At 40.9% G+C, this 25,828-nt stretch overlaps 1 protein-coding gene across 2 annotated transcripts in view; it reads right to left on the reverse strand.

The window, feature by feature from the left end:
• The window catches only part of Egflam (EGF like, fibronectin type III and laminin G domains), a 163,970-nt gene that overhangs the window by 83,026 nt on the left and 55,116 nt on the right, over positions 1–25,828 (reverse strand). For both annotated transcript variants that reach the window (XM_027401335.2, XM_035440594.1), the window contains exons 2-3: positions 12,472–12,581; positions 10,710–10,793 (exon numbers count right to left, since the gene is read on the reverse strand). In XM_027401335.2, coding sequence (XP_027257136.1) covers positions 10,710–10,793; positions 12,472–12,581 — 194 coding nt within the window. The remainder of the gene's footprint in view (positions 1–10,709; positions 10,794–12,471; positions 12,582–25,828) is intronic.

Genomic DNA, 25,828 nt, shown 5'->3' on the forward strand with positions numbered 1-25,828 from the left:
TCTTGACATCTCTGGGAATTTGCTTGGGACAGAGACTGTTTGCTCTATCTAGGTTTTGGCCCAGGTACAAAATTTGCAAAAAGCAAAACATCACAACATATGTCTCAAGTCCAGAGGGATGATCTTCATTAGGAGCTACACAGAGCCCCAGAGTTGGAGCTTATTCACACCTCAGATGCTGCTCTCAGGCTGCTGCAACTCAGGATGGGATTTTTTAGGGATAACTCTAGGTCTTTCTTCCCATTTGCAAATTGCAACGTTGAGGGGCCAGTCACATGGCAAACTTGAATTTTGATTTTTACCCACAGAATGGAATGAGAATTTTGGGATGGGATCACCAAGAAAACTTTCTTAAGGTAAATTTTGGGTTTGATTCAGGAGTCCGGCATGAGGAATGGCCTGAAATTTTGTTGCATTTCTGACAAGTTCCAAGATGATGCTGATAGTGATGCTAATGCTGGCTGCTTCTTCCTCCCTGAGAATTGCTAGAACTAATGATGGATACACATGGGAACTTCCTGGAAGAACCACACTAAGTGGAAAGCCCTAGCTGAAGATTTGCTCCTTCAGCTTTGGGGAAAGAGGCTTGTCCCCAGAAACAGTGCTAAGTGGGAGGTGCAGGTGCCTTTATCAGAGACAAGCCATGTATAGGGCTGTGGAAAGGGCACCAGCTTGGAGCCAAGCTTTTCTGGTGTTGAACCCCGATTCTTCCACCCTTTTGTATCTGTGCCATCACACCAAACCTCCTGAGTCTCAGCTTCTTTAGTTACAGGCATGCAGCTACCTTGAATGGTCATAGCATTAGGATTGTATGTGTACCACAATGTAGTTGGGATGGAGGTCATGCCCAAGAAGCAGGCTGAGATACCCACTGTCCAAGGTCTGGAATGACTCTCTTCTGCTTGCTTAGGTTCATCATTCACTTTGGGATTCCAACTCTTCCCTTCACACCTTTCTGGACCACTCAATCCTGGTGGTCACACCCATTGAATATTTTGCCACTAATTTGGCCCTTATATACATATAGCTTGAACATTTCTAATCCAAAACAACAAAGTCCAAAGATTTTTCTAACACTAATATGGCATCAGAAGTAAAAAAAAAAAATGTACATTTGACTTCATGTGACGAGTCAGACAAAAGCACTTGTGAACTACTAAAATTGAGTGAAATTATCTTCAAACTATGTGATAAAGTATAGATAAGACATAAGTTTGATTCATGTTTATAGTTGGGCCCTATCTGAATCTCATCCCTCTCTCTCTCTCTCTCTCTCTCTCTCTCTCTCTCTCTCTCTCTCACACACACACACACACACACACACACACACACACACACACACACACACCAAGTCCAAAGAATGTTTGAAATCTGAAACTCTGATCTGAAGCATTTGAATAAGATACAATCAACTGCAAACAGTAACCGTTTCTCAAACAAGGCTGTAAACCTTGAACTATTTGAGAACTGGGATCACATCTTATTTTTATTCACAATATCATTAGATACTTAAACATTCATTGTCACTTAAGAAAAAGTTAAGAGGATAAAATGCTTCAAAAAGAGGTTAAAAGTGCTTCAAAAGCATTCAACTAATAGTTATGAAAACTTAAAGCATCAGTTGCTATGACTATGCATACCTAACTAACACTCAATCCTCTTCCTACTAGAAAAAAATTAAATAAAATCACTCATTCCTCTCATCCCTATTTCCAAACCAGAAATTCTTGATATTTAGATATCCATTCTCCTCCCTCACCACTACCCAATCAGTTATCAGTGTAGCTGATGACACCTTCTTCATTCCACTGGAATCTGTCTGTTATTTTATTCCAATAGCTGTTCAAGTCTAAGCCCCTATAATGAAGACAATGGGCCGATTCTGTTTACCACAAGGACTGACTGTACTCCAGTTTGGACCCCACCCATACTGCTATGCTAAAGTTACCTTCCTGAGTCTCAAATCGGATCCTATCACTTTACACTTGAAAATTCCCTTAGAACAGCATATGTGTGTCCCCCTTGTTCATCCTTCTAACATCATCCATGCCATCGCCCCTTCTTGCATTCTACATTCCAGTCATACCTAAGAACTTGGCAGGGATCACACTATTCAATTCCTTGCCTCTGGGCCTTTGAACCTGCTACTGCTCTCCATGAAATGTCCTTCTCTCCACTCTTGCTCACCCTGGCCATCCTTCATGACTCAACTGAGACATTACCTCATTTCTCTACCCCGTCCCCCAGTCTGGTTAGATGCCCCTCCTCTATGTTTTCTTGGTGTCCTTGGTGGGCCTCAATCTTAACACTACTCACCTTGTATTGTAATTGCCTGTTATTTGTCACCTTCTTCCCACTGGGTTGAGGACAGGATGTAACTTTCTATTCCCCTAGTATCACAGAGCTTGGCATAGTATTGCCAGACACACATCCAGTGCTCATGTGGGGTCTCTGATGAATGAATAAGTGAATTGAAGTAAAAAGAAAGAAAGAAAAAGAAAGAAAGAAAGAAAGAAAGAAAGAAAGAAAGAAAGAAAGAAAGAAAGAAAGAAAGAGCCAAGATGTCCCAGAGAAGTGGATTACCTCATCAAGAAAAGAGTTTCTACTACTGACCCCTCCGTCTTGATCAATAGTACCTTCTATGGCTTGAATGCATCTCCCTCAAGTTCATGTTCATCATTTAATATAGATCTAAATTCTCAGTACTACAGTACTATAGAGAAGTCCTAGGTGGTTAGATCATGAGGACAGAGCCCTCAGGAATGGATCAATTCTATTACTTACTGTGGGAGTAGGCTAGCTAGTGTAGGAATAGGATTAGATGTTGAACTGGCTCTAGAGAGTGGGAGCAGGAGGCTCAGAAATTCAAAGTCATCCCCGACTACATAAGGTAGTTTTTTTGAGGCCAACATGGGCTATAGCTACCCTGTGTCAAAAATAAGCAAATAGATAAGTAATAAACATGTTTAAGTATAAATAGAAGTGAGCTGGGTCCTCTGACTCTTGCATGTTCTCGGGCTCCTTTACCTTCCACAATGGGCTGCAGGCCCTTACCAGATGCTGAACAGTATGACTGTGGTACTCTTGGATATTTAGCACTCAGAAACACAAGGCCAGTAAATTCTCCTCTTTATAAATTTCCCATGATGTCCTGTTGTAGCAGCACAAAACAAGTTAAGACAGCACTCCTGTTCCAAGCTCTGCAGTCAGCAACTCTGAAGACACGACAGAATGTCCTTTGCCCACCACCATGCATGTCCTCAGCCCTTCCCCCTTCTTCTATTTCTGTCTCAATGTCCCTTGACTCCTTGTCTGGGTCACTGCTATAGCAGTTCAGAAGATGTCTGCTTCTAGTCTTCCCTTTTGCTCTCTTTCTCTTCTTCTATCCTACACACATCTTCAAAAAGGACTTCTGTTGAACAGGAGCCCTGTGTCTATAGTGCCCCTCCTGCCCTGCTTCCTAGAATCCTAACTCCACCTTCTATCCTAAGGTTTAGGTCAAATTGAAAGGTATGGAGTCTAGAGAGCATATGTGGCTTCAAAACCTCAGTTTTCTCTTCTCCCAACTGATACTCCGGGCTTTTCCCACTGTGCCAAATGAATGATCTATAGGCTTTTGCTGCAGGATCTTTTTCTCCTGGAAATCACCATAATATAGGAAAATGGAGGGAAATCATGTTGTTTCATAGATTAGTATCAGTTTTTCCAGATTTAATACCAAATTTAACTATCATTAATTACCATTTGTGGATGTTTTATTTATCCTATGTGTTTGCCTTTGAGCATACACTTTTATTTAATTCAATTTTCTCAGGATGTATACTTAGTAAGCAACAAAGTAAGGATCCAAGCCCTCCTCACTATGACTTCAAAACCTGAATTTTAAATGAATCCCATCTTTACTGAAAAGTATTGTGATGTTTAAATCAATAATAAATACACACAAACACTGCAGTCTAGATTTTTATGTAACTACAAGCATGAATGTTCATAGATCAGAAATATAAGTGTATCAGAAATAAAAACCAAGAAAAATTATATTTGTAGAAGTGGGCATATATGCATTAGCAAGCACTCAAACTGCTCATTAGATATGGGAGACTAGTGTTACCCTCAGATGGGGAGAGTCAGAGGCCAACTGTTTCCAGCCCATCATTTCTTATGCTGAGATGTCAGCCAGATGGCCTAACTGTTAGGGGGTCAAGAGTACTAAGAAGTTGGGGCCATGAAGAAAGAACTGGATTCAGTGATTTACTGTCATTTCTTCTGCTGACACTTCTCCTCCAAAATAGAATTTCTCAGAGTATTATAACTTGTGAGAGAGTGTGGAATGATTAGTAAGACGCCAGGAAATTCTATAAATCTTTACATGTTTGTCCTTGGGTGTCCTGTGATTGCCACTTCAGCCTTTCACAAAACTCGAGAAAATGTTGAATATGTTCTTCTCTAAATAAAAAAAGTTTTGCTGTGTTCTGTTGCTTTGTCAAAGTCTGAAAACAAGCCAAGATGTTCCTGCCTTATGCACTTCATTTCTTTTGAAGATGATTTCTGGGAGAAGCCAGAGTGAATCCAGAAGTCTCCCCAACTCCGTCTCACCAGAATGAATCCAGCAGCCTCTCCATCTCCCTCTCCACTTCTTTCTTGCAGGTTTTTTTTTTTTTTTTTTTTTTTTTGGCAAAGTTGGGTGCCAAAGATAACTTGATTTTTATTTCCCTATTCTTTTCTAAAATGCAAACTCACTTCCTAAAGTTGCATCCTTTGTCACTACAACACCAAGAACATCTGTCAATGAATCTATGTCCACTGACTCACATCTGTCAAAGACTTTAAAAGGCAAGTCATTTATTTCACTGAACTTAGAGAGAAAGTTCAGGTAACTGAGCAAAGACATCTCTTTCCCAAGATCTTTGCCCTCTTCACAGATTTCCATGGCATCACATTTGAATCTCATGACTGATTTAGGCAATTGGTTTTACGTAGTATTTTGGTATTTATAAGATTTTGGCACACCAGTGCATCTTTCAGTCCATACAATAGCTTTGAGAGCTCAGTGCTGTCATTCCCACGTTATAGATGCTGAAACTGGACCAATCACTATGAAGCTATCTCAAGCAAAAGTGAGTCTAGCTCCCATTATAAAATGTTCCAGGACTTAGTCTTTCCAAACTTCTCTTTGCCAGACATAGCACATTAATATCTATGCTTAGTCTCTGGTTGCCCAAAGTTCATTTGCCTTTCTGTATCTACTGCCCTAGTAATCCTTTCATTCACAATTTGATCTTATTATTCTATTTCTTCATATTCATCCACTCCTCATTCATAATAGAATCCCTGCACTTCAGCTGGACCATGACAAGAGAAGTCCAACCTCCTTTTCTCTGGCATAGTCACATGAATGAAATCAGTCCAATAAGATGGAGATGAAAATGAAAAGCCGATTTCTGAGCTATCCCTCAGAAGGAAGGGTGTGTGGTCCCTTCCCTCTTTTCCTCATTCCTTGACTATAATGTGACTGAGGCAGTTAGACACTTTGGACCATTGGGATGAGGGAACAAAGGGTTGGCAGAACAGTGGAGTGAGAGGAAGGAGAGAGAGAGAGAGTCATAAGTCTCAAGGGATCCAATGACCATCCCCCCCCCCACACACACACACACAGAGAGAGAGAGAGAGAGAGAGAGAGAGAGAGAGAGAGAGAGAGAGAGAGAGAGAGAGATCACATGTGTGCAAAAACAATCTTTAAAAATAAGTGGTCAATGGGATGGAAGAGAGGAGCCCTGGGCTAAAATTCCCCCTTGTGTGAAGTCTCTCCTGTGTGCTGTGAGTTTATCACCTTGGTGTTTGCCCACTAAAATACTCAGGCATTTTCTTACATGTCCTCTATGGACCAATGTAGCTCCAGTCAGGAAGCTAATCCACCCCTGTTCTGTCAAAGAGATTCTGATAAGTTTAGTGACCTTGCTGAAGGTCACCTCTGCTCAGCTGATCAGAGTGGGAACTAGAAACAAATCTTCCGATTCCTAAGTTTTTTCTCTCCAACTTTAGATACGGCCTGAACAGAATTCATGTCCTGGCCCAGGCAGACCAGTAGAGTCCAAAGAGCTACCCAGAGCCTCCAGGTAAAGTGTCACAAACTACTAAGATAGCAGAAGAAACCAGAACTTTCTATTTCTGTTTTATCTCCTCTTTGAAGACTCTGTGGGATTTTATAATGTACATAATATATTAGTATAGCCCTACATGTATAATTTATAAATACATAAATATACATAGAGTGGTGTGTGCTCAAACACTTAACTGAGGATACACAATTGGAATGTAAGAAAATCATCAGTATAACATTGCTTTCTGTTTCTAATTCTCAAAAATATTATCAAATATCTGTTGCTTGTTTTCATTATTTTGTTTTCCTGAGTGGAGCTTCAAGTCATCTTTCTAAGATGATGGATGAAGTGGGTACAAAAGGCTAACCAAATCCAGAAACAGATGGAAGCAGATGTATAAATCCACAACTAACCAATGGGCCAAGCTCCTGGAGTACAACAGAAGTGAGGGACGAGTGATAAAATGAACAAAGGAGTCAAGACCACGGTGGGGAAACCCACAGAATCAGCTGACCCAAGCTAGTGAGAAATCACTGACTCAGGTCTGACAAATGGGGAATCTGCATAAAACCAAACTAGATCACCTTAATATAGGTGACAATGGTGTGACTGGGACAATATATGAGGCCACTGGCAAGATCTAACACTAATGCACAAACTGACTTAGTGGAGCCCATTCTATATGGAGAGATACTTTGCCCAGCCTAGACACAGGGGTGTGGGGGTGCAGAGGTGCCTTGAGACAGATTTAGTAGACTTCCTAGGGGAGGACTTACCCTCTTTGAGGAGCAGATGGCAGGAGGGGGAGGGGGAAATGAGATTGGAATGTAAAAAATAAATAAATAAAGGTTAACGAAATTAGAAGTTTTTAGAAGGAAGACTATCAAACAACCTCTAAGAATTCCACATTGCCAGCCAGGTTACTTTGGCCAAATTATCTGTTGTTTTGTTCCACCTTTCAATGTATCATTTAAATCAGACTAACCAATTGTCAACCTAGTTCTCTACTTGGCATTCAATCTGGAAAATCAAGTCAATTTAATTTTGGTCACGGGGCCTATGTTACCATCAGAACACTCTGGGGCAGTTAAAAGTAAGGATAAGAGAGGTTGGGTTTTGGGGGCGGGGCTTCTCCTATTATGCTGTTAATAAGTTTAAATATTTTCTCTTTTTCAATCAGCTTCCGGTAATCTTAGAACAGAGTTCAAAGGACTTCAACCCTTTAGCCTTTCTTTGCCATGTGAGATAACACATTAGGCACAAAGACCCTAATTCTCCTTCCTAAATGATTAAAATCCCACTTGCCAACCCTAGGATTAGTTATCTACAGTAGACCTTATGTAAGACCAGGTGAGGTAGGAAATTCAACATTTCCTGATCCTGGGTTCGGTTGAGGTTGAATTTCCTAAAGACATGCAAAAATTGCCTGATGATCAGGAGGTTCCCAAAGAGAGAGAAAGAAGGGTAAACAGAAGAGAACTAAAGAGGAAGAAATAATTTGCAGGGCTAAATGCAACCCACAGAGCTCTTGCCTTTGCCCGTGGATATGGCAGAGGCAAATGTACTCCTTTCTTTGCAATGTGAATTATATTAAGGACTTCCTAGGTCTTACTCTGTGCAGGAGTGCTGGAAAGTGCTATAACCATTGCCCCATTTAATTCTCACCACATCTATATGCTACAGGTTGATATGCTAAGGTCCAGGGGTCACAGATTTCCTCTGCTTGGGCACACATTACTTCTCAGATACATTTTGTATCATCTTGGACCAAAAAGAATACACAACAGTTCCATTTACTAAGTAGTTTTTTCCAAATTCTTTCTTAATATTAATTCACAGAGAGAGTTACTGTTTTCCTTGAAAGATTATTATTATGTGTGTGTTTGTGTGTGCGTGCTGTGGTACATGTATGAACATTTATGAGGGCAGAACACTGCTTTGTGAAGTCAGTTCTCTCTTTCCACCTTTACATGTTTTAGGAAACAAACTCAGGTCAACTTCTTTTGTGCATTAAGCCTTCATGACAGCCCCAAAGTTTTAAAGTATTAAACAGTGCCCTTATAAGATTTGCTGAAAACCCCTGACACATAGTTTGGGAACTCTAGCTACCATCTGTGGCCTCGGAGAGCTTTAGGATCCTTATTTTGTTGGTGGGAGACTGAGACTCAGAAAGATTGACTGGTTGTTTTTTTGTAGCCCAGGAATCTGAACTCGTGGAGAGCCATTCTGCAAGCCTTCCCACTCCCTCCTCTTGGCTTATTGCATTTATGCATAGTCATTAATTCTACTCTATTACTGTATATTGGACAAGTGTCCTCACCCACACCCGAACATATAGGCACCCAGCCATATGTGCACACACACACATGCCCATCCTAAAGGTCCAAGCCATTTCCTCCCATTGGGATGGTATTCTTTTGAGTCCGACTTTCTAGAAAGTTCTGTTTCTATTTTCAGCCCCAAGTTTTATCTCTTGACTTGTGTCAAGATTTATATTTCCCTTTCAAATCCTGTGTATTAAATGACAGGTTAACAGCATCTGGTCTTATACTGCTCTCAAGTTGCTTTATCAGGGTAGATATAAGTTTTGTTTATTTTGGTTTTGTTTTATATATTGGGTTTGAATGCTGGGCCTCTCCCATGCTACTCAAGTACTCTATTGTTAAGTTGTTACCTTAATCACTGTTTTTCTTCTACCTTTCCCATTTTATTTCTTTCTCCTTTCCTTTTGAGATATGGCCTTAATAAGTGACTAATAGTGTATCCTTGAACACACTCTGTAGCCCAGCAGGCCTTAAACTGACATTCTCATGTCTCAGCCTCCTGTGTAACTAGGATTACATGCCATCAGGAAAGGGTGCATTTTTTTAAGACTGAAGGATATCCCCAAATGGGGACTGCATGTTATATCTTGCAGTGGACATACAGAAGTCACTACACCAATTGTTACATCAGCAAGATGCTGGAATAGTAGAAATTGACAGGACTCCCAAGTGCCTGGATGTAAATAACAGGCAGCATCAGAGCATCGGGCATGACATCTAACATCTTTGTGAGATTTTATAGAGTTCAGTTTGCTCTCACTGCAGTATGATCGTTGCATTCCTTCCATGGGACAAAGCCAAAGCTTAAACAAAGTCACTTTGGAATACATTCTACCTGCAAATGGGAGGGGCAGGTTCAGAAGAAGCCCCATGTCTTATCTTGTGGTCTTCTACTTTACACCTGCCTTGACTTGGTCTCACTGAGCCACAAACACAGCACAGGTTCCCTGCACCAAGCAGGCTCTAGTTTTCAAAGCTCCATGTGGTCATTACCTTGTCTGTGAGCTTCAAGGCTCACAGTTCTCACAGGTAGGGATTCTGCTATGGAAAATGGCTGGGTCAATGTGTTTATGGAAAGTTCCAGATGATTTCCTAAATGGAGCTAACCCAAATGAATGGGTGTCCCCAAACTGGGACTACATGTTACCTTGCAGTGGGCACACAGGCCAGTTGTTAGGTCAACAAGAATCTGTAATTCTAGAAATTGACAGGACACCCTAATGCCTGGTCCTAATCTTTCAGTTTAGGATTGAGAGAACCACAGGCTGGGGCCGAGGGCTTCAGAGGCTATCAAGTGTAGGGCTGAAGGCTGGCAGGAAGATGCAGGCAAGGTGAAATGCATAGCTGGTTCTTCCAGGCCCTGAGAGCTTTAGTAAAGATGAGCCAGATCTGTAGCTCAGACCACCATGCAAGGTGTGCAGCAATGCTGGCTCTTCTTAATATATGATTTGGGGGAGTTACTTCATCTTTCTGTTTCAGCATTCCTGTCAGTAGAATGAGGTCATGGAAGAGTTGTGAAGATTAAACAGAAAAACAAACATAAAGCAGGAGGGACGGTGCTCGGCAGTGGCAGACACTTAATAAGTAATAGCGGCTTATCGAAGATGACAAATAGGTTCCGGGCTGTGCTGTCCTCAGCAGGCACTTATTAAATGGGAGTGACAGGCCGTGCCACCACCACCATCATGAGAGTGTTGTTTTGTAGGAGCCAGTGTCATGCTTCATGGAGCTATTCCAAAGCTCCAGCCTGAAGATGAAGGGACAGAAAGGAAAGAAACCAGAAGAAGCCAAAGGCAAGTTCACCCTGAGAGACCCTGACAGGAAACAAGAGGAGCCCACGAATGGTGCTGGGCTAGGAAAATAAAATAAACAACAAACCACATGAATATACATTTCAAATTACATCATTTCTTCTGCATCATGTCGCCAGCCGGTTGGGAACACACAGACGTGTCACATTTATTTATAAAGTTTTATTGAGATTACAAAAATGTCAGCCTTGAATTTTATGAAGAAAATAATGGCGGAGGTGGGCAGCCTTTTGGTGGCTGATTTCGCTTAGGGAAGAATGGAGTGTGTCTGGGATGGACCCTTTCATCAAATGCCTGCCTTTCTGGAGAAAGAGATACCATGTCACTGAAGCAATGCATACAGGAAACACTTGAGGATGCTAACACAAACCTTTGTTATTATTATATACCTGGAAGTACATGTAGCAAGCCAGTAATCTATTTGCTTTTCCCTAAGGTCCCAAACACCCTGGCACCTACATGGAAGTACTCACAGTGATTAGGGTATCTTGGCCAACAGGTACATTATGTGACCGCTCTTGGAGGGACTTGTCTGAACCAACCTCAGAGAAGAATACCTTGAAGAGAAGGAGAAACCTTGGTGAGAATAGAGGCAACATTTCCCTATGATCAAAGCTTCACAAACATTGAGAAAGGTTGTGGGTATTGAAGTATGTCACCTTGCCCCACAAGTACTAGGTCCTTGTGAATAAAGAGTAGTACCTGATAGGGCTATAAGCCTGCACAAGTTGGAGAAAGACCCCTTCTGTGAGGAAGAATAGGCAGAGTTTGACTCAGCTTTCCCTTCCCCCCCAAATATAACTTTCTTGGGGCACTCATTTCCCATGTTTGTAGGTGAGTCCCTACTTTGGTTCATTTTTTTTTTTATGTCAACTTGACACAAGAAAAAGTTATTTTGAAAAAGTGAACTTCCACTGAGAAAACGCCCCTATAAGAATGACCCTGGGCAAGCCTGTGGTCCATTTTTTTGCTTGACAATTGATGTGGGTGGGCCCTGTTCACTCTGGGTGGTGGTTATGGGTGCTGGAAGAAAGCAGATTGAGCAAACCAGTAAGCAGCACTGTTCCATGGCCCCTACTTCAGTTCTCATTTCCAGGTTCCTGCCCTGCTTGAGTCCCTGCCCTGACTTCCTTCGGTGATGGTGACCTGAAAGTTGCCTTAAAATAAACTCTTTCCTCCCCAAGCTGTTTTTGGTCATGGTGTTTTTATTGCTAAGACAGTCTCAAAATAAGTTTCTACTTTAAGGAGACAAGAGGGCATTGACTGCGAACAACAGCCTCTGTTCTTCAGTGAAACAAAGACATTAGGGAGTGGTGGGACTCAAGCAGTTTTCTCTCCATTCCAAAAGAAATGGTCTACCCCAGAGGTGGGGCTTTGGGGGCTTGATATAGCCAGCTCTCCCAATGTCACAAAAATTTCAGAAGTCTGAAATGTCCTGACTTCTAGAATTGCCTCATCTCTAAAGTCACTCTTCCAAGAAAAGCTTCTTGGCGGGCTGTAGTAATTCAACCTAGTTTGTAGCATGGTGGGAACGATGCAGTCACTAACCATTCCCCTACTTTACCTATGCACCCCTTTAACTCAGATCCTCACAGTGACCCCCTATGACTTCCTCTGCTTCTGCATTATTATCTGAATTTGATGGCATGCAACTGGTAATAGAAACTACACATTCTTCTTGCTTTGTTTTTCCTTTGTTACAAAGCAAGAAGACTGGAAAGATCCCAATGTATTGATGGTGCTACCAGCTCACAAGAGGAGATTGACAGCTATTAACACAAGAAGATTTATGTAATGGGCCACAAACAGAGTGAGTGCCTAAATACAAAAATCAAACTCTAGGTTGCTTCAAAATCTGGAGCATTTTGAGTGCTGTGTGACAGCAAAACATAAAAAAATAAAATTTAGCACCTGACCTCACATGATGAGTGAAAACCTAGATGCACTAGAATTATATAAAATTGTCTCCTGCTATGTATGTATAAGGTACATATGAACCATTTATTAGATTTGGGGTTTAGCTTTGAATCCTAGACCCAAGATATCTAATTCTGTATTAAGCAAATACTCTGAAATCTGAAGGGAAAACAAAATCCCCAATCCAAAATATTTCTGAACCCAAGCAGATAAGGGATACCAACATAGTGAGAATGGACAGTCAAACACACACACACACACACACACACACACACACACACACACAAATAGCAGAATCCACCATGCCACTGGACTCACCGTGTATCCAGTGATAGGTCTACCAGAATGCTTCGGTGTTTTCCACTGGATGCTGAAAGCTGTGCAGTTCAAGGCTCCCAGCTTGATCTCAAGAGGAGGTCCCAACTTGCCTGCCCCAGACAAAAAAAAGATTGTGTTAGACGCTCCATGTAGCCCATCTTCAGTATTATTTATACAAGACTCGAGTGTGTACTTATTGAAGAAGATTATAGTTAAGGACATTGCAGCACCCTACAATACATCACATCTGTTTCAGACAGTCTCACTAGAATTGGACTCTCAACCTGCCACTCATAAAGAGGTTTGATCCATTCTGTAACTTGGGGTCATCAGAGACCCACAAAGTGAAATTTTTACAGTTCACAGTTGGGAGGGAGAAAATTCTATGGCTTTTCCATGAGAATTTGAAAAGGGTTTAAAAAGATGATCAGGTTTTAGTCTACTTATACAATACATGGTGTGTGTGTGTGTGTGTGTGTGTGTGTGTGTGTGTGTGTGTGTGAGTGTGAGTGTGTGTGTGTGTGTGTGTGTGTGTGTCTGTCTGTCTGTCTGTCTTACACGAATACATACATCTGCTTGTATAGGTGATATAGTCTTAAGGGGTTGTTTTAAGGGGTTGTTTTGAAAATATATGTGGTCTGTAATGGTTAGTTTTAATTATCACCTTGACATAATCTAGAATCACCTGAGTCTCAGTGAAGGATTGTCTAGACCAGGTTGGCTTGCAGGTGTGTTTGTCACTAATTATCTTAAGTATGTTAATTGAAGTAGGAGGATCCATTCTCTATCGGTAGCACCACCCCCTGATTTTGGATACTGCACTGTGTAGAGTAGAGAAAAAGGGGGCTAGAGATATGGCTAGAGAGTTAAGAGCACTTGTGGCTGTTCTGACAGAGGAACTGGGCTCAGTTATTGATACTCAAAGAGCAGCTCAAGATTGTCTGTAACTCCAGTTACAGGGGATCCAACCCCCTCTTCTGGTCTCAAGGCATACTGTATGCATATGGCACACATATATTCATGCAGGCAAACACTCATATACAGATAGATGATAGATAGATAGATAGATAGATAGATAGATAGATAGATGTTGAAGAGTGGAGAGAGGTAACTGTGAACCAGCATGCATGCATCCAAAGCCCTCTGCTTTTTTACTATGAATGCAACATGACTACCCTATGCCCTGACTTACCTGCAATAATGGACTGTAACCTGGAACTATAACCTAAAATAAATCCTTTCTCCTCTAAGTTGCATTTGTCAGGGTGTTTTATCACAGCAACAAGAAAAGAAACTAGGATGCTATTTTTCTTAAGTCATTTTATGACTATAAATAATATATTTTATACTTCTAAAACAACATATAAAAGTTGTCAAAATTTGGAACACATACATGCACACAATTCTATTATTCAGAAATGAGTCTAGTTAGCATTTTAGTAGATCTTCTGTTGGTCATATGCAATTGAAAAAGTTTATTCTCTATGTGAATGATACATATAATTTTAGTTATATATCATTTTTATAATTTAGTGATTATGGGTATGTACACATTCATAATTTTATATTATATTTTACTTAATTTACTGTAGTTAAATTCATTATTTTTTAATCATTTTTATTTGAATTACAAATAAGATTGAATTATATGACAATCCCAGTTCTCTTCTCCCTCCCTTCCTGCCCTACCACCCCCCAACTAAAACCCTACCTATCACATATCCTTTATTCTAATCTACACCTGACTCAACCTTTCTGCTCCCTCATGACCTCTGCATCCTTCCTCTTCTTCCTTTCTCAATCTCATAGCTCCCTCCCCCCTCTTCCCATGCTCTCAATTTGCTCAGGGGATTGTGACCCTTTCTCCTTCTACAGGGGACAAAGTTTGTCTCTTTTAGGGTCCTCCTTGTTTACTAGTTTCTCTGGCAGTGTGGATTGTAGGCTGGTAATCCCTTACTCTATGTCTAAAATCCACATATGAGTGAGTACATATCATGTTTGTCTTTTTGTGATTGGGTTACCTCACTCAGAATGGTTTCTTCTAGTTCCATTCATTTTCCTGCAAATTTCAAGCTCTATTACATAGCTATAGCCCTGAAAACAGCGTGGTATTGGCACAAAAATAGACAGGTAGACCAATGGAATAGAGTTGAAAACCCTGATATTAACCCACACACCTACAAACACCTGATTTTTGACAAACAATCCAAATATATATGCTGGAACAAAGAGAACATCTTCAACAAATGGTGCTGGCATAACTGGATGCAAACATGTAGAAGACTACAGATAGACCCAAGCCTTTCGCCCTGCACAAAACTTAAGTCAAAATGGATCAAAGACCTCACATAAACCCAGCCACATTAAACCTATTAGAACATAAAGTGGGAAATACCCATGAATTAATTGGTACAGGAGACTGCTTCCTAAACATAACACTAGAAGCACAGACACTGAGATCAACAATTAAAAAATGGGACCTCCTGAAACTGAGAAGCTTCTGTAAGGCAAAGGACACAGTCAGAAAGAAAAAAACGGCAGCCCACAGACTGGGAAAGATATTCACCAACCCCACATCTTACAGAGGGCTGATCTCCAAAATATACAAAGAATTCAAGAAGCTAGTCTCCAAAACACCAAACAATCCAATTAAAAAGTGGGGTACAGAACTAAATAGACAATTCTCAATAGAGGAATCTAAAATGGCTGAAAGACACATAAGAAAGTGTTCAACATCCTTAGTCATCAGGGAAATGCAAATCAAAACAACTCTGAGATACCATCTTACTCCTGTCAGGATGGCTTAAATCAAAAACACCAATGACAGTTTATGCTGGAGAGGATGTGGAGAAAGGGGAACACTTCTCCACTGCTCGTGGGAGTGCCAACTTGTACAGCCACTTTGGAAATCAGTATGGCGACTCCTCAAGAAAATGGGAATCAGTCTACCACAAGATCCAGCAATTCCACTCCTAGGCATATACCCCAAAGAAGCACATTCATACAACAAGGACATCTGCTCAACAATGTTCATAGCAGCACTATTTGTAATAGCCAGAACATGGAAGCAGCCTAGATGCCCCTCTACTGAAGAATGGATGGAGAAAATGTGGTACATTTACACAATGGAGTACTACTCAGCAGAAAAAAACAATGGAATCTTAAAATCATTATTTTTAATGACTGTAAATACTCCCATATCATACTCATTCCATAATAAGCAATATTTTTTATTCCAGTATCATTAGGTACTTTATTTCCCATAATGTTACTATTTTAAGTAACATTCTGTGAGGGCAGAAACTAGTTCTTTCCTGTTGAGCATAGAGAGTAGGAAATAATCAGAGCTTAGCAAACATCTCTCAAGTGAATGCATGTTCTAAAATCTGATTCTCCTTGCTGACTGTGGTGGCACACACCTTTAAACCCAGCACTCAGGAGGGAGAGACAGATGGATCTCTATGAGTTTGAGGCCAGCCTGGTCTACATAGCCAGATCCAGACCAGTCAAGACTACATAGGGAGACCCCACCTTGATTTTTTTTTTTTAATTTTAATTTTCCTAGATGTGAATTTCTCTTAACTACTGCTTAGAATTCTGTGGCTTTTCAGATAAATAAATGCAATTTACAGAAACCTAATGGGTCTATCTAAATGGGTCAATTTCTTACTTCTAAGGCTGTTCACCAATGTTCTTAACCCCCCCCCACTGTTAAGATGCTTTTATTACTTGAGTTATATTAATGGTATGGTTTTTGAAAAGCTGAGGAAATTGCTCAGTTACCCTTGTGTATAATACTGTTAATTCAATATTACATACATGTTTTTTGAAATGTCTTCAGGCAACTCTCACCTTGTCATTCTCATTTTTTCTTGAGTAATTGAATAATTAATTGCTTTGCCAATGTTTTTAATGACAGAACTCAAGGTTTCAAGATGTACTAACTAATAGAATCTTGATTCATTTAGCAGGAACTAGGAGGCCAGGAGGCAACCCCTATTTTCCCATGGTACCTATGGGAACTTAATTTCCAATGTTCTTTCTGCCTCTATGTAGTTGATGGATCGTTCCTCTCAATATTGCTGTCACCCTATGAAAAAACTTGAAGCTTCCTTCACCACTTTGGCAGTTCTGGGGAATAAAACCCAGTGCCTTGAATATGCAAGGAAGCACAAGACCACTGAGTGACAGCCCAAGTTCTAAAAACTGTGTGATGTGCTGGGCATGATGGTGCATGACTTTAATTCCAGCACAAGGGAAATAGAAGCAGGCAAATCCATGAGTTCAAAGATAGAAGAAACAACAGAATAAATTCTAGGCCAGCTAGAACTATATAGTGAGGCCCTGTCTCAAACAACAAAACAAAACAAAACAAAAACATTTGTAAAATTAATTTTTAAAATTAAATATTTTAAAGTTTTTGGGTATTTTTCATTGCATATTTAAATTTTTCTCATTGTTTTATAAGAACTTTGACAAGGTAAAGAATTAGCCATTAAATCAAGTATATATTTTCACTATAATTTTATAATTGGGTCTGACTGTATAATTGCTACTACAGGCCAGACTCACTGCTGAGTTTAAGGTCTATACTTAGACAACATCAATGGTGGCTGGAAATGAGGACAAAGATAGTCGAAATGGTTTAACAGTCCTTCAGGGAACATTAAGATAACCAACAACATAGTTGGATCTGTAGTCATAGGAAAAGGACTTCTCCCTATGCACTGGTAAAAGTTAAAATTGATGGAGCCTGGATACTTGCTTAGTTCAGGAAAAGGGGAGTCAGTCATCATATTCCTGGTATGTCTGTAATGGTTTAGCCCATAAACTACAGAACACCCTAAAATCTTTAAGAAAAAAATGATAGTTAAAGAAGTTGGTAGAAGGCCAGAGAATTGTAGTATAGTAGCTTCCATCAGCTGTTATGATAGGTAGATAATGATGGAGATAGATAGATAGATAGATAGATAGATAGATAGATAGATAGATAGATAGAATAGAGAAAGACAGGAGGAAGGAAAGAGACTGGAATTCTACTCTCCAGCAGAAATTGAGAACCAAGAAGTCTTGACTCTCCCGCTGCCAGTATGCCAGTACTGGCATCATAGCTGCTTCCAGATAGCCAAGAGATCAATGGACTCTAGAATGATGACTTCATGTATTCTGATGACCTTTCCTGGCTACAAAAATAGCTGCAGGAAAGTGGCCTCTGCCTCTTTCTTGCTCTCTGTATCTCCCAAGAGCATGTTTTATCAGTTGAAACAAGTTTCTTTATGCCCAGAATGCTGGCTGCAGGGGAGTCATGTGTGTGTGTGTGTGTGTGTGTGTGTGTGTGTGTGTGTGTGTGTGTGTGTGTGCCTGTACTTCTGTTTGCTTGCTTCCAAGCCTTTGCGTTACAGTAACAGCTCCTATACAGAAAGTGAAATGGATAGGGAAAATGTCAACCTACAGCACCCATCTCGGTATCATAAAAACATAAATTTCAGCAATCTGTCCCTTTCACTGTCATATTCCCTGGATAGAATTTACATCAAATCTTGCTGGGAATTGGTATGACTCATATTTCATTGTCCTTTTCACTCATTTCTTTGTTCTTTCAACATATTTAACAAATATAAATTGTGCTTCATAAATGTACAAGGGACTGGTCAGCCAATGAGCTCACAGTAAGGATAAAAAGATTTGTGGGTCCACAAACAAGTTAACAAAACATTGCAATTGGGTTTAGCGACCATTCCTGTTGGGGAATATGCAGCAATTTTGTTGCACACAGCAAACACATCCCTGGTTCTACCTGGTTTGTAAGAATGAGGCATGCCAAATACGAGTGAAGAAAGTGTCCTAGATAGAAGAAAAGCAACATCTAGTTTTTCCTACAGTTGAGAGAAGAGTGTTTCCATTACACGCCCACCAATCTGGGATGAATAGACTGGGAAAGAAGGGAGGAAGGAATCAGGATGGCTGCAGGAACTCTGCCTGGGGCCACAGAGAAAACACAATGTATGTCTCCCAGTGAGCTGGAAACATGTAAATGACCTTTTGGTGTCACCTGTGGAGGTAGGGATGGGCATGAAAGGTAGCCATGTCAGACATCTGGACCAAATACTAAAAATATTCCAGACAAGCCTGTGACACCTGGGAAATAGAATTACAGAATGCACTTGGATTTCAAAATCATATTTATTTTTTGGGCGAGGAAGTGTCTAAGCTTAAAGGAGGCTAAAAAAAATAAATCAAAAGAAAACTAGTTGATTCTAAATCATGAAACTTTCATGATGCATTTCAAAAATTACAAAAGGAAAATTCATACCAGCAGATTGAGGGGTAAGTAATTGCTGCTAAATGGCAGGCCATGGGATATCTTTATTATGAAACTCATAAATATTGATGAAAAAACATACTGAAACCTTAATAAATAAGAAATGAAGAGAAAACTCAAACAAGAAGTATAGCCAGTAAACACTCACAGGGAAATATTCAAGTTTGTGAGTTATGAAAGAAACAATTTTTAAAAACTGAAATGTTGGCTTTGCCTATTAAATTAAGCCGAAGTCTTTAAGAGAGAGTAAGGAATGTTGAAAAGAGTGCATGCATGTACTACCTTCCAGTGATCAGGTATGGCAGTGCAAATGAGTATGTATTACACTACATCACCCGGGTGGACTGTGGACAAACACTCACTCACATGGGAATGCATCCAACACATGTGCCACCTTGGACCGGATTCTCAAGCAGAAAAAAGGCAGTGGTGGAGAAACTAGTAAATCCAGATAAAGTCTGTGGCTTCCTCGATAGAATTATGATGCTTTCACTAAATGAGATTTGACAAAGTGTGCCAGCCACGGAGAAGCTAGCATGAGGGGAAATGGAGTCAAGGTATAAAAGAATTCTCTCCACCAGCTTTGGAACTCTTTTGCAGCCCTGAATTTATTCCCATCTAAAAGCATATGTAGAGAACAAGGCAGGGATCACACCTTGTTCATGCCTATAATATATAGTGTAATTTTTATACTGTATAATTTTACACTATATTTCAAAATAATATAGTGTAAAATTTAAGAAATGTGCCCAGATGACCATAGTACTTTGATTACATTCCTATGATGGATTTGTTTGAAAAATAACTTGATGGCAAGAGAAAAAGATTGATTGTGACATTTAGGCAGATGAGATTAAAGACTATTTACTTGCCTGTTTTTTTTTTTCTATTTGACAAACTTTACACAATGTTATCATATTGGCTTCTCACATTTTAAAGACATTCCTTTCAACAAGTATTTTTGCAACCAAAGGCCAGAACTGTGGGGTTAGGAGTCAAGCCATGACCCTTGGTTATGAAGGAAATCTACAAGGTAGTGCTAAGTTTGCACCAGCCAGTTAGAGCAAATAGAGCTGCCACATGTCTGCAGTCTACTTTCCTCTATTTAAAAATAAGGCTAAATATAGCTTGCAATTAATAACACAGATTAGCTCTCAGCAACAAAAGATCATCATCAGCTTATATACTCATGCTTCATGTCAACCATCACAACCAACTCAAGGTAACCAGGAAGGAGGCTGTTAGGGGCATAAAAATGTCACATGGAATTGCCCACTGTGACTGAACCTCTATCAAGTCGTGGCTGGCTGCAAAGGACACAGACACCCTGACCCAGCTCCTCACTATTCAGTGGCTGGCTATAACTAAGACAGGGGCTTGCATGATCTTTTCTACTCTGTTCTAGATTCACTAAGGATGTCAGGTCAGTAATGAGGTCTCACAAATATGTCTGCCTCCTTGGGCTCCTAATCCCAAAAGAGAGCGGTCAATATAGGTGTAGGAGAAACTACAGCCAGCCTACCCAAGCTGCAGGTGCCTAGGCCAGCCTGCATGAGCATGCATGGCAGGCACTTCCTCCCTGAGCCGAGCCTGCCTCTACCCCAGAGACTGCTGATAAAGAGACACCTGACCAGAGACACCAATGAGGAAAGGACAATGTAACAGAGTCAGCCACCTGAGTCAATGGGACCTTGGGAGGGGATATAAAGAAAGGCCTAACTTCCGTAATAAACAAGTCTACAGCACGCTCTGCTACTCACTGACTCCCAGTGCTTGAGTTTTGGTGCTGAGTCTTCTCACCCCCTCCCCCAAGGGGTTTCTGAGCAGCGTAACCCACAACACATAGGGATTCATAGGAGCTGAAGGCATGGAGGATAGCTTGGTTAGTTGTCACTGGGTCCAGGGGAAGAGCAGCAAGTCCCATTCATAGGGTTGTGGCTTTACATCACCATGAAAATTCTGAACAGGAATTGATGGGTCAGTGCTTCCAGCAACCTGTCCACACAGCTGACTGTAACATATTTTCCTCTGAGGCTGGAGAGATGGTAGCAGTTCAGTAATTAAGAGCACTTGTTGCCCTTGCAGAAGACCAAGGTTCAGTTCCCAACACCCACATGGGGCATCTCACAACAACCCATAACTCCAGTTGCAGGAAATCTCATACCCGCTTCAGGGCCCCATAGGTACTTGCATGCGTGTGGTACACACACAAACATTCAGGCACACACATAAATAAATAAATAAATAAATAAATAAATAAATAAATAAAATGAAATATATTTTTCTTTCTCCAAACAACTAAGTAAGCATCCATATAACACTGAAATTATTACTACTTATTATAATTTTATTTTTCAGATTTCTTTAAAAATAAACAAATACAGGTAAAACTCTTATGTTTCATTCCTGCCCCCTTCCTCCCTTCCAGAGACAGTGACTATTCTGGTAGTATTGGTCTTTTCCTCCTGTAAGTCTATGTTTCATATGGTTAATTGTTTCTTTAATCTATTTTTATTGGAAACAACTAAATTGTCCATCAGTACAGAGACAGATACCCAGGCAATGACCCAGTATCATAAACTGTAAACATTCACTATAGAGAGACAGAGTGGTAAAGAGAGATTAAAAATCTTTGGAAAATTTAAAGCACTTTAAAACAGTTCACCCCTCATTGCTGGCTAGAAATCATATTTTCTTGGTTTCTAAATCTACTGCCACTGACCCATGTGCATGGTTTCCAAAGTTTCTTTGTTGCTATATTCAGCTTCCTTTGCCCTTCTAGCTAGTGTTCCTTCCCTCAACTTTCAAACATTTGCTCAACATCAAAGAGACAAAGATCTCTGTGCAAACCACCATGTCCCCCAGAAGTTAATTCATCTCATACCAGTCCTGAGATGAGATGGGCCTTAGTTCTCCTTTTTGGGTGAAACCACAGTTTGTATGGTCTAGGGTGTAAGATCTTACCAAAGAGAAAGAAAGAGGTCCAGTGAAGAATAAAGTCTGAGTGTTCTTCCTTGACCATCTCCCACCTCAAACTGTATGATTCTGTGCAATTCCTGACTCTGTTGCCCCCCTTCAGCTCCCTCTCTTCCCTGCCTGTCCCTTCCATGTATATTCTATGGCTCTCTGTTCTCCTCCTCTAGCTCAACTCCTTGTGTCCCAGGAAACTAGGACCAGAAACAGGTGGGCTTCTGGCTTTAATCATCTTTCTTTCCGACTAGGGTACCTTCTATGTTCCTGGGACTTACTATCATTCCCCACCATGCCATCTAGAAAACAGTTCACTGTACCCACCAGTCTTTCTTTATGGAAGTCTTTAGTGTTCCATCAACCCTGTGCCTGGGAGCAGCATTGCTAACTACTCAGGGCTGTCAATGGTCAGCCACCTCTTTGCTATCCCCATGCTAAGTTTTTGTTCATTCCTATGAGATTCGTTAAGTAAGGACAGCCTTTCTCCCTTTCTTTTCATTCAATAAGCAGTTGTCTGCAGTGTGGTTTGGGCCAGAGGATGGGATGCTGGGACTTGTATACACAAAAGGCTGCTGCTAGAGAGAACCAGAGACTTCCCAAGCAGTGTCTGCATCCTGAGCATGACACCACTGTGTATCTATTTGACTTGTTCTGGAGGGCAGGGCAGACTGTCAGGTGGTGTTCTTTGAAGCTGTATTTGCTGCACAAGAATATTTCTTACATAGAAATCCTGTGACTCCTGGAATATGGAAGGGCAGGCTATAGGCAGGGGTAAGGGAACCCATGATGTCACCCCTGGGATAGAGATAAAATTCTAGTCAGAAAAGCATGGTGGATCTGTAATGACCAGAGAAACCATCAACCAAAGGGAAGACACAGGACTGTATCAACTTCACAGGCAAGAAGGCATCTGGGTAGGGTCTTCACAGAAACGAGCAGATCACAGTAATCCCTTCCCTAAAGCTCTCCCAGTCACAACAGGGACTCTCTCCCCATCTCTACACTCACTGTGTCACTAAAGCAGAGGTCAGACTTTATGTAAGGCATATAAAAGCCCGTGCAGGATCTCCATGAAGCAGCAAGAGTTTGACCTCAATTAGGCGGAGAGCTTGTCTATTGTGGTGAGGACACATATCAGTTCTCCCTCAACATGAAAAGCCCTCCCAACAATGGGCCACTCACATGTGGGACAAACAAGATTCAAGCAGTTAAAAATATAACATTTCCATCTCAACAATGATGGTTATAGATGAGGAAACTGTGTTGCATATAGAAAAGAGGTGTTGAGGAACCAGTATAAATGAGCACCATCCACTAATAAAGCATGGCCTGAATACAGCCCCGAGGCTGTGTTCCTGTAAGCTAAGAGCTGCATCTCCAAAGATATAACTAAATAAAAGCTACTTCTTTGCCAGAAGGAGCTGTATTTCTGTGATTCCTTCTCTGGAAAGAAAAAAAAAAAAAGAAAACACAACAGCACACCAGACAGTTTTAGGATTTTTTTTTTTTTGCATTAGAAACTTCCAAATAATTAGATCAATTTCTTATGGTAATTTTATTTTGTAAAATACTTCAACTTACTGAGCAAAATTCATCTCTGATTCAATTAGTTTTGCAATCCAATTCATAAAAACACTTCAAAATGCAAATCAAAATATGGTCTGTGACAGAAATACATGGCCAGCTCTCCAGTTATTTGATTTTCGTGGAGTGAACCACATTATAGTCACTGATGCATTGAAAAGTGCCTAGCTAACTAAAAATAGCAAATTCTGAATAAGAAATAAAACCTACATTTGTGTCGTTTGAAGCATGCTCTATTGTTGTTCCCACATTACTACAGTAGCGTTGTAAGGATGTGACTAAATCCCCACACAGAAGATGTTTCCAAGTTAATGCCTGCAAGGCAGCAGAAAAACATGTGGCTTTAAAGCATAGAACAGTGGTTTTCTCAAGCCAGGATTTGGCAAACACCCAGACACTGGATGGCAAGAGGTCTTGTCTTTCAGAGCCCTATGAGCCTCATTGAGAGGCAGTCAATTCCTGCAACAGTCAGACTCGCCTTTGAAGTCCACCATTACAAAGTCTCATACCAGAATTCAGGGCATCTTTCTAGAGTGTGGCTTGACAGGATAGGATATGGGCTGAGTTATCCATGGGTACACGTGCACATGCATGCCCTCCACACAGGAATGGGAGTGGGGGCTCCAGCTAGCTTTTCACGTTGTCTAAGAAAGCAAGCAAGAAGGCTGAACATCTCTACCACACATACCTCTCACCATACACATGCATGCACACACACACATAGGCAAGCACATATACATACAAGCACACATCCACATAGAAGTACACACACACATTACACAGATACACATAAATGCCTGTAAATAACATGTCCACCTTTCCCTACAACTGTAAATTTATTTATCAACTGGGAAAGACAGAGAAGTACAGACTGTGATATTTGGACAAGATTGCAGCACAGAAGCTTTGCTGGCAGGCAATTTCAACCTATGGCCAGTGGGCCAAACTCACCCTAGGATAATTTTGAATGTATCCCAACACAAAATTACAAACTTATTCAAAACTTGGAGAATTTTTTCCTTCAATGGCTCATAAACACACCAAATGGCCACTATTGAAGGCTAGAGCCTTCATCTTCTCCCTTTAAATCTCCCCTTCCTCCCATGCACCACATAGCCAGGACACCAGAGCACACTGTCAAGTCCCCTTCTCTCTTCTGTTCCAGATGAACTCTCTATGCCACTCCTAACACTCACAGAGTGTAATCCTCATGAGGCCAGGGACATTTGGGACCCCCTCTAGCCTTACCACTGTGTGCTGGCACAAAGTAGACATGGTAGGCAAAATAAAGAACTGACTGAGTAAATCCCTATTCCCTTTGAACTGCATCTGAGACCCTAAGCAGCCTCCTTTTCATCTGTGCTCATACCCCTAAATTAATCACAGACCTGAATGTACTCCTCTAGGTACCATGGGATCATAGACCGCGGCAGGCATGTATAGAGCCTCTCTCAACCCCGGAAATACTATCGCAGTTGAGGTTGGAGACATTTTGCCTTAAGCTAGCAACTTGCTGAGATTGGACTATGGTTCAATGTCCTTCCTTCTCAGTCTAAAGACCTCGAGTTCAACTTCATTAGTGTGTGTGTGTGTGTGTGTGTATGTGTGTGTGTGTTGTAAGAATTGGTTGTTCCGTTCTACCAATTGGTTCTGGGAATTGAACTCTAAACAGGGCCCACCTTCCTGAAGAAGGCATTGAGAAGCGTAGGGAAAAGGCAAAGTGATGTGTTCCATGCTGTGTGCCCATAGCCACAGGCATGAAAAAAGCCTTTGGAGGAACTAGGGATTGTAAGTCTGTGACCTGTAACCAGCTTTCATCTTCTGAGGGCCTCAGAGAAGGTGGCCCATATCTATAGGGAAATGCTCTTTCTGGAATGTCCCTAGCTTGCAACCAGATAAAGCATCTTTGGGGACTATTGTGCCCACAGGCAGGGTCATTGCAGATAGAATGTTGCCATTAGAATGTCAAAGGTCATTACTTCAGGCAAATCCAAGATGAAGGCGACCTGAAGAAGCCAAGACAGTTTGTGTGCATAACTCCAAAGTATCTTACCAGAAATGTTTACAAACACATTCACAGATTCTCTGACAGTCTTTCCTTCTACAATATGGAGTCTGTCATAATTCATGAAGACAGCCATAACAAAATATCATGAGCTGGACAACTTAAATACAACAGAAATGTGTTTCTTATAGTTACACACTGGGGACTCCATGGCTAAGTCATGCCAGGCATGGTGTCTAGTGAAGGTTGTGCTGTGGTTCATCATGACACCTTCTTGCTGGATCCTTATATGGCAGGAAGGAGACTGATATGTTTTTCAAGCCCTGCTAGGGTTCCTATTGCCAACTATGAGAGCTCCACCCTCACGGCCTAATCACCTTCCAAATGTCCCACCTTTGAACACTTTGGGGACTCACTGTCAACCTGGGGGAGTCAAGAATTCACTGTTCAGTAGAGCTAAACCACTCACCAGGGCT

The sequence above is a fragment of the Cricetulus griseus genome, chromosome 2, assembly GCF_003668045.3.
Source record: "Cricetulus griseus strain 17A/GY chromosome 2, alternate assembly CriGri-PICRH-1.0, whole genome shotgun sequence".
In the NCBI taxonomy this organism is placed as follows: Eukaryota; Metazoa; Chordata; class Mammalia; order Rodentia; family Cricetidae; genus Cricetulus; species Cricetulus griseus.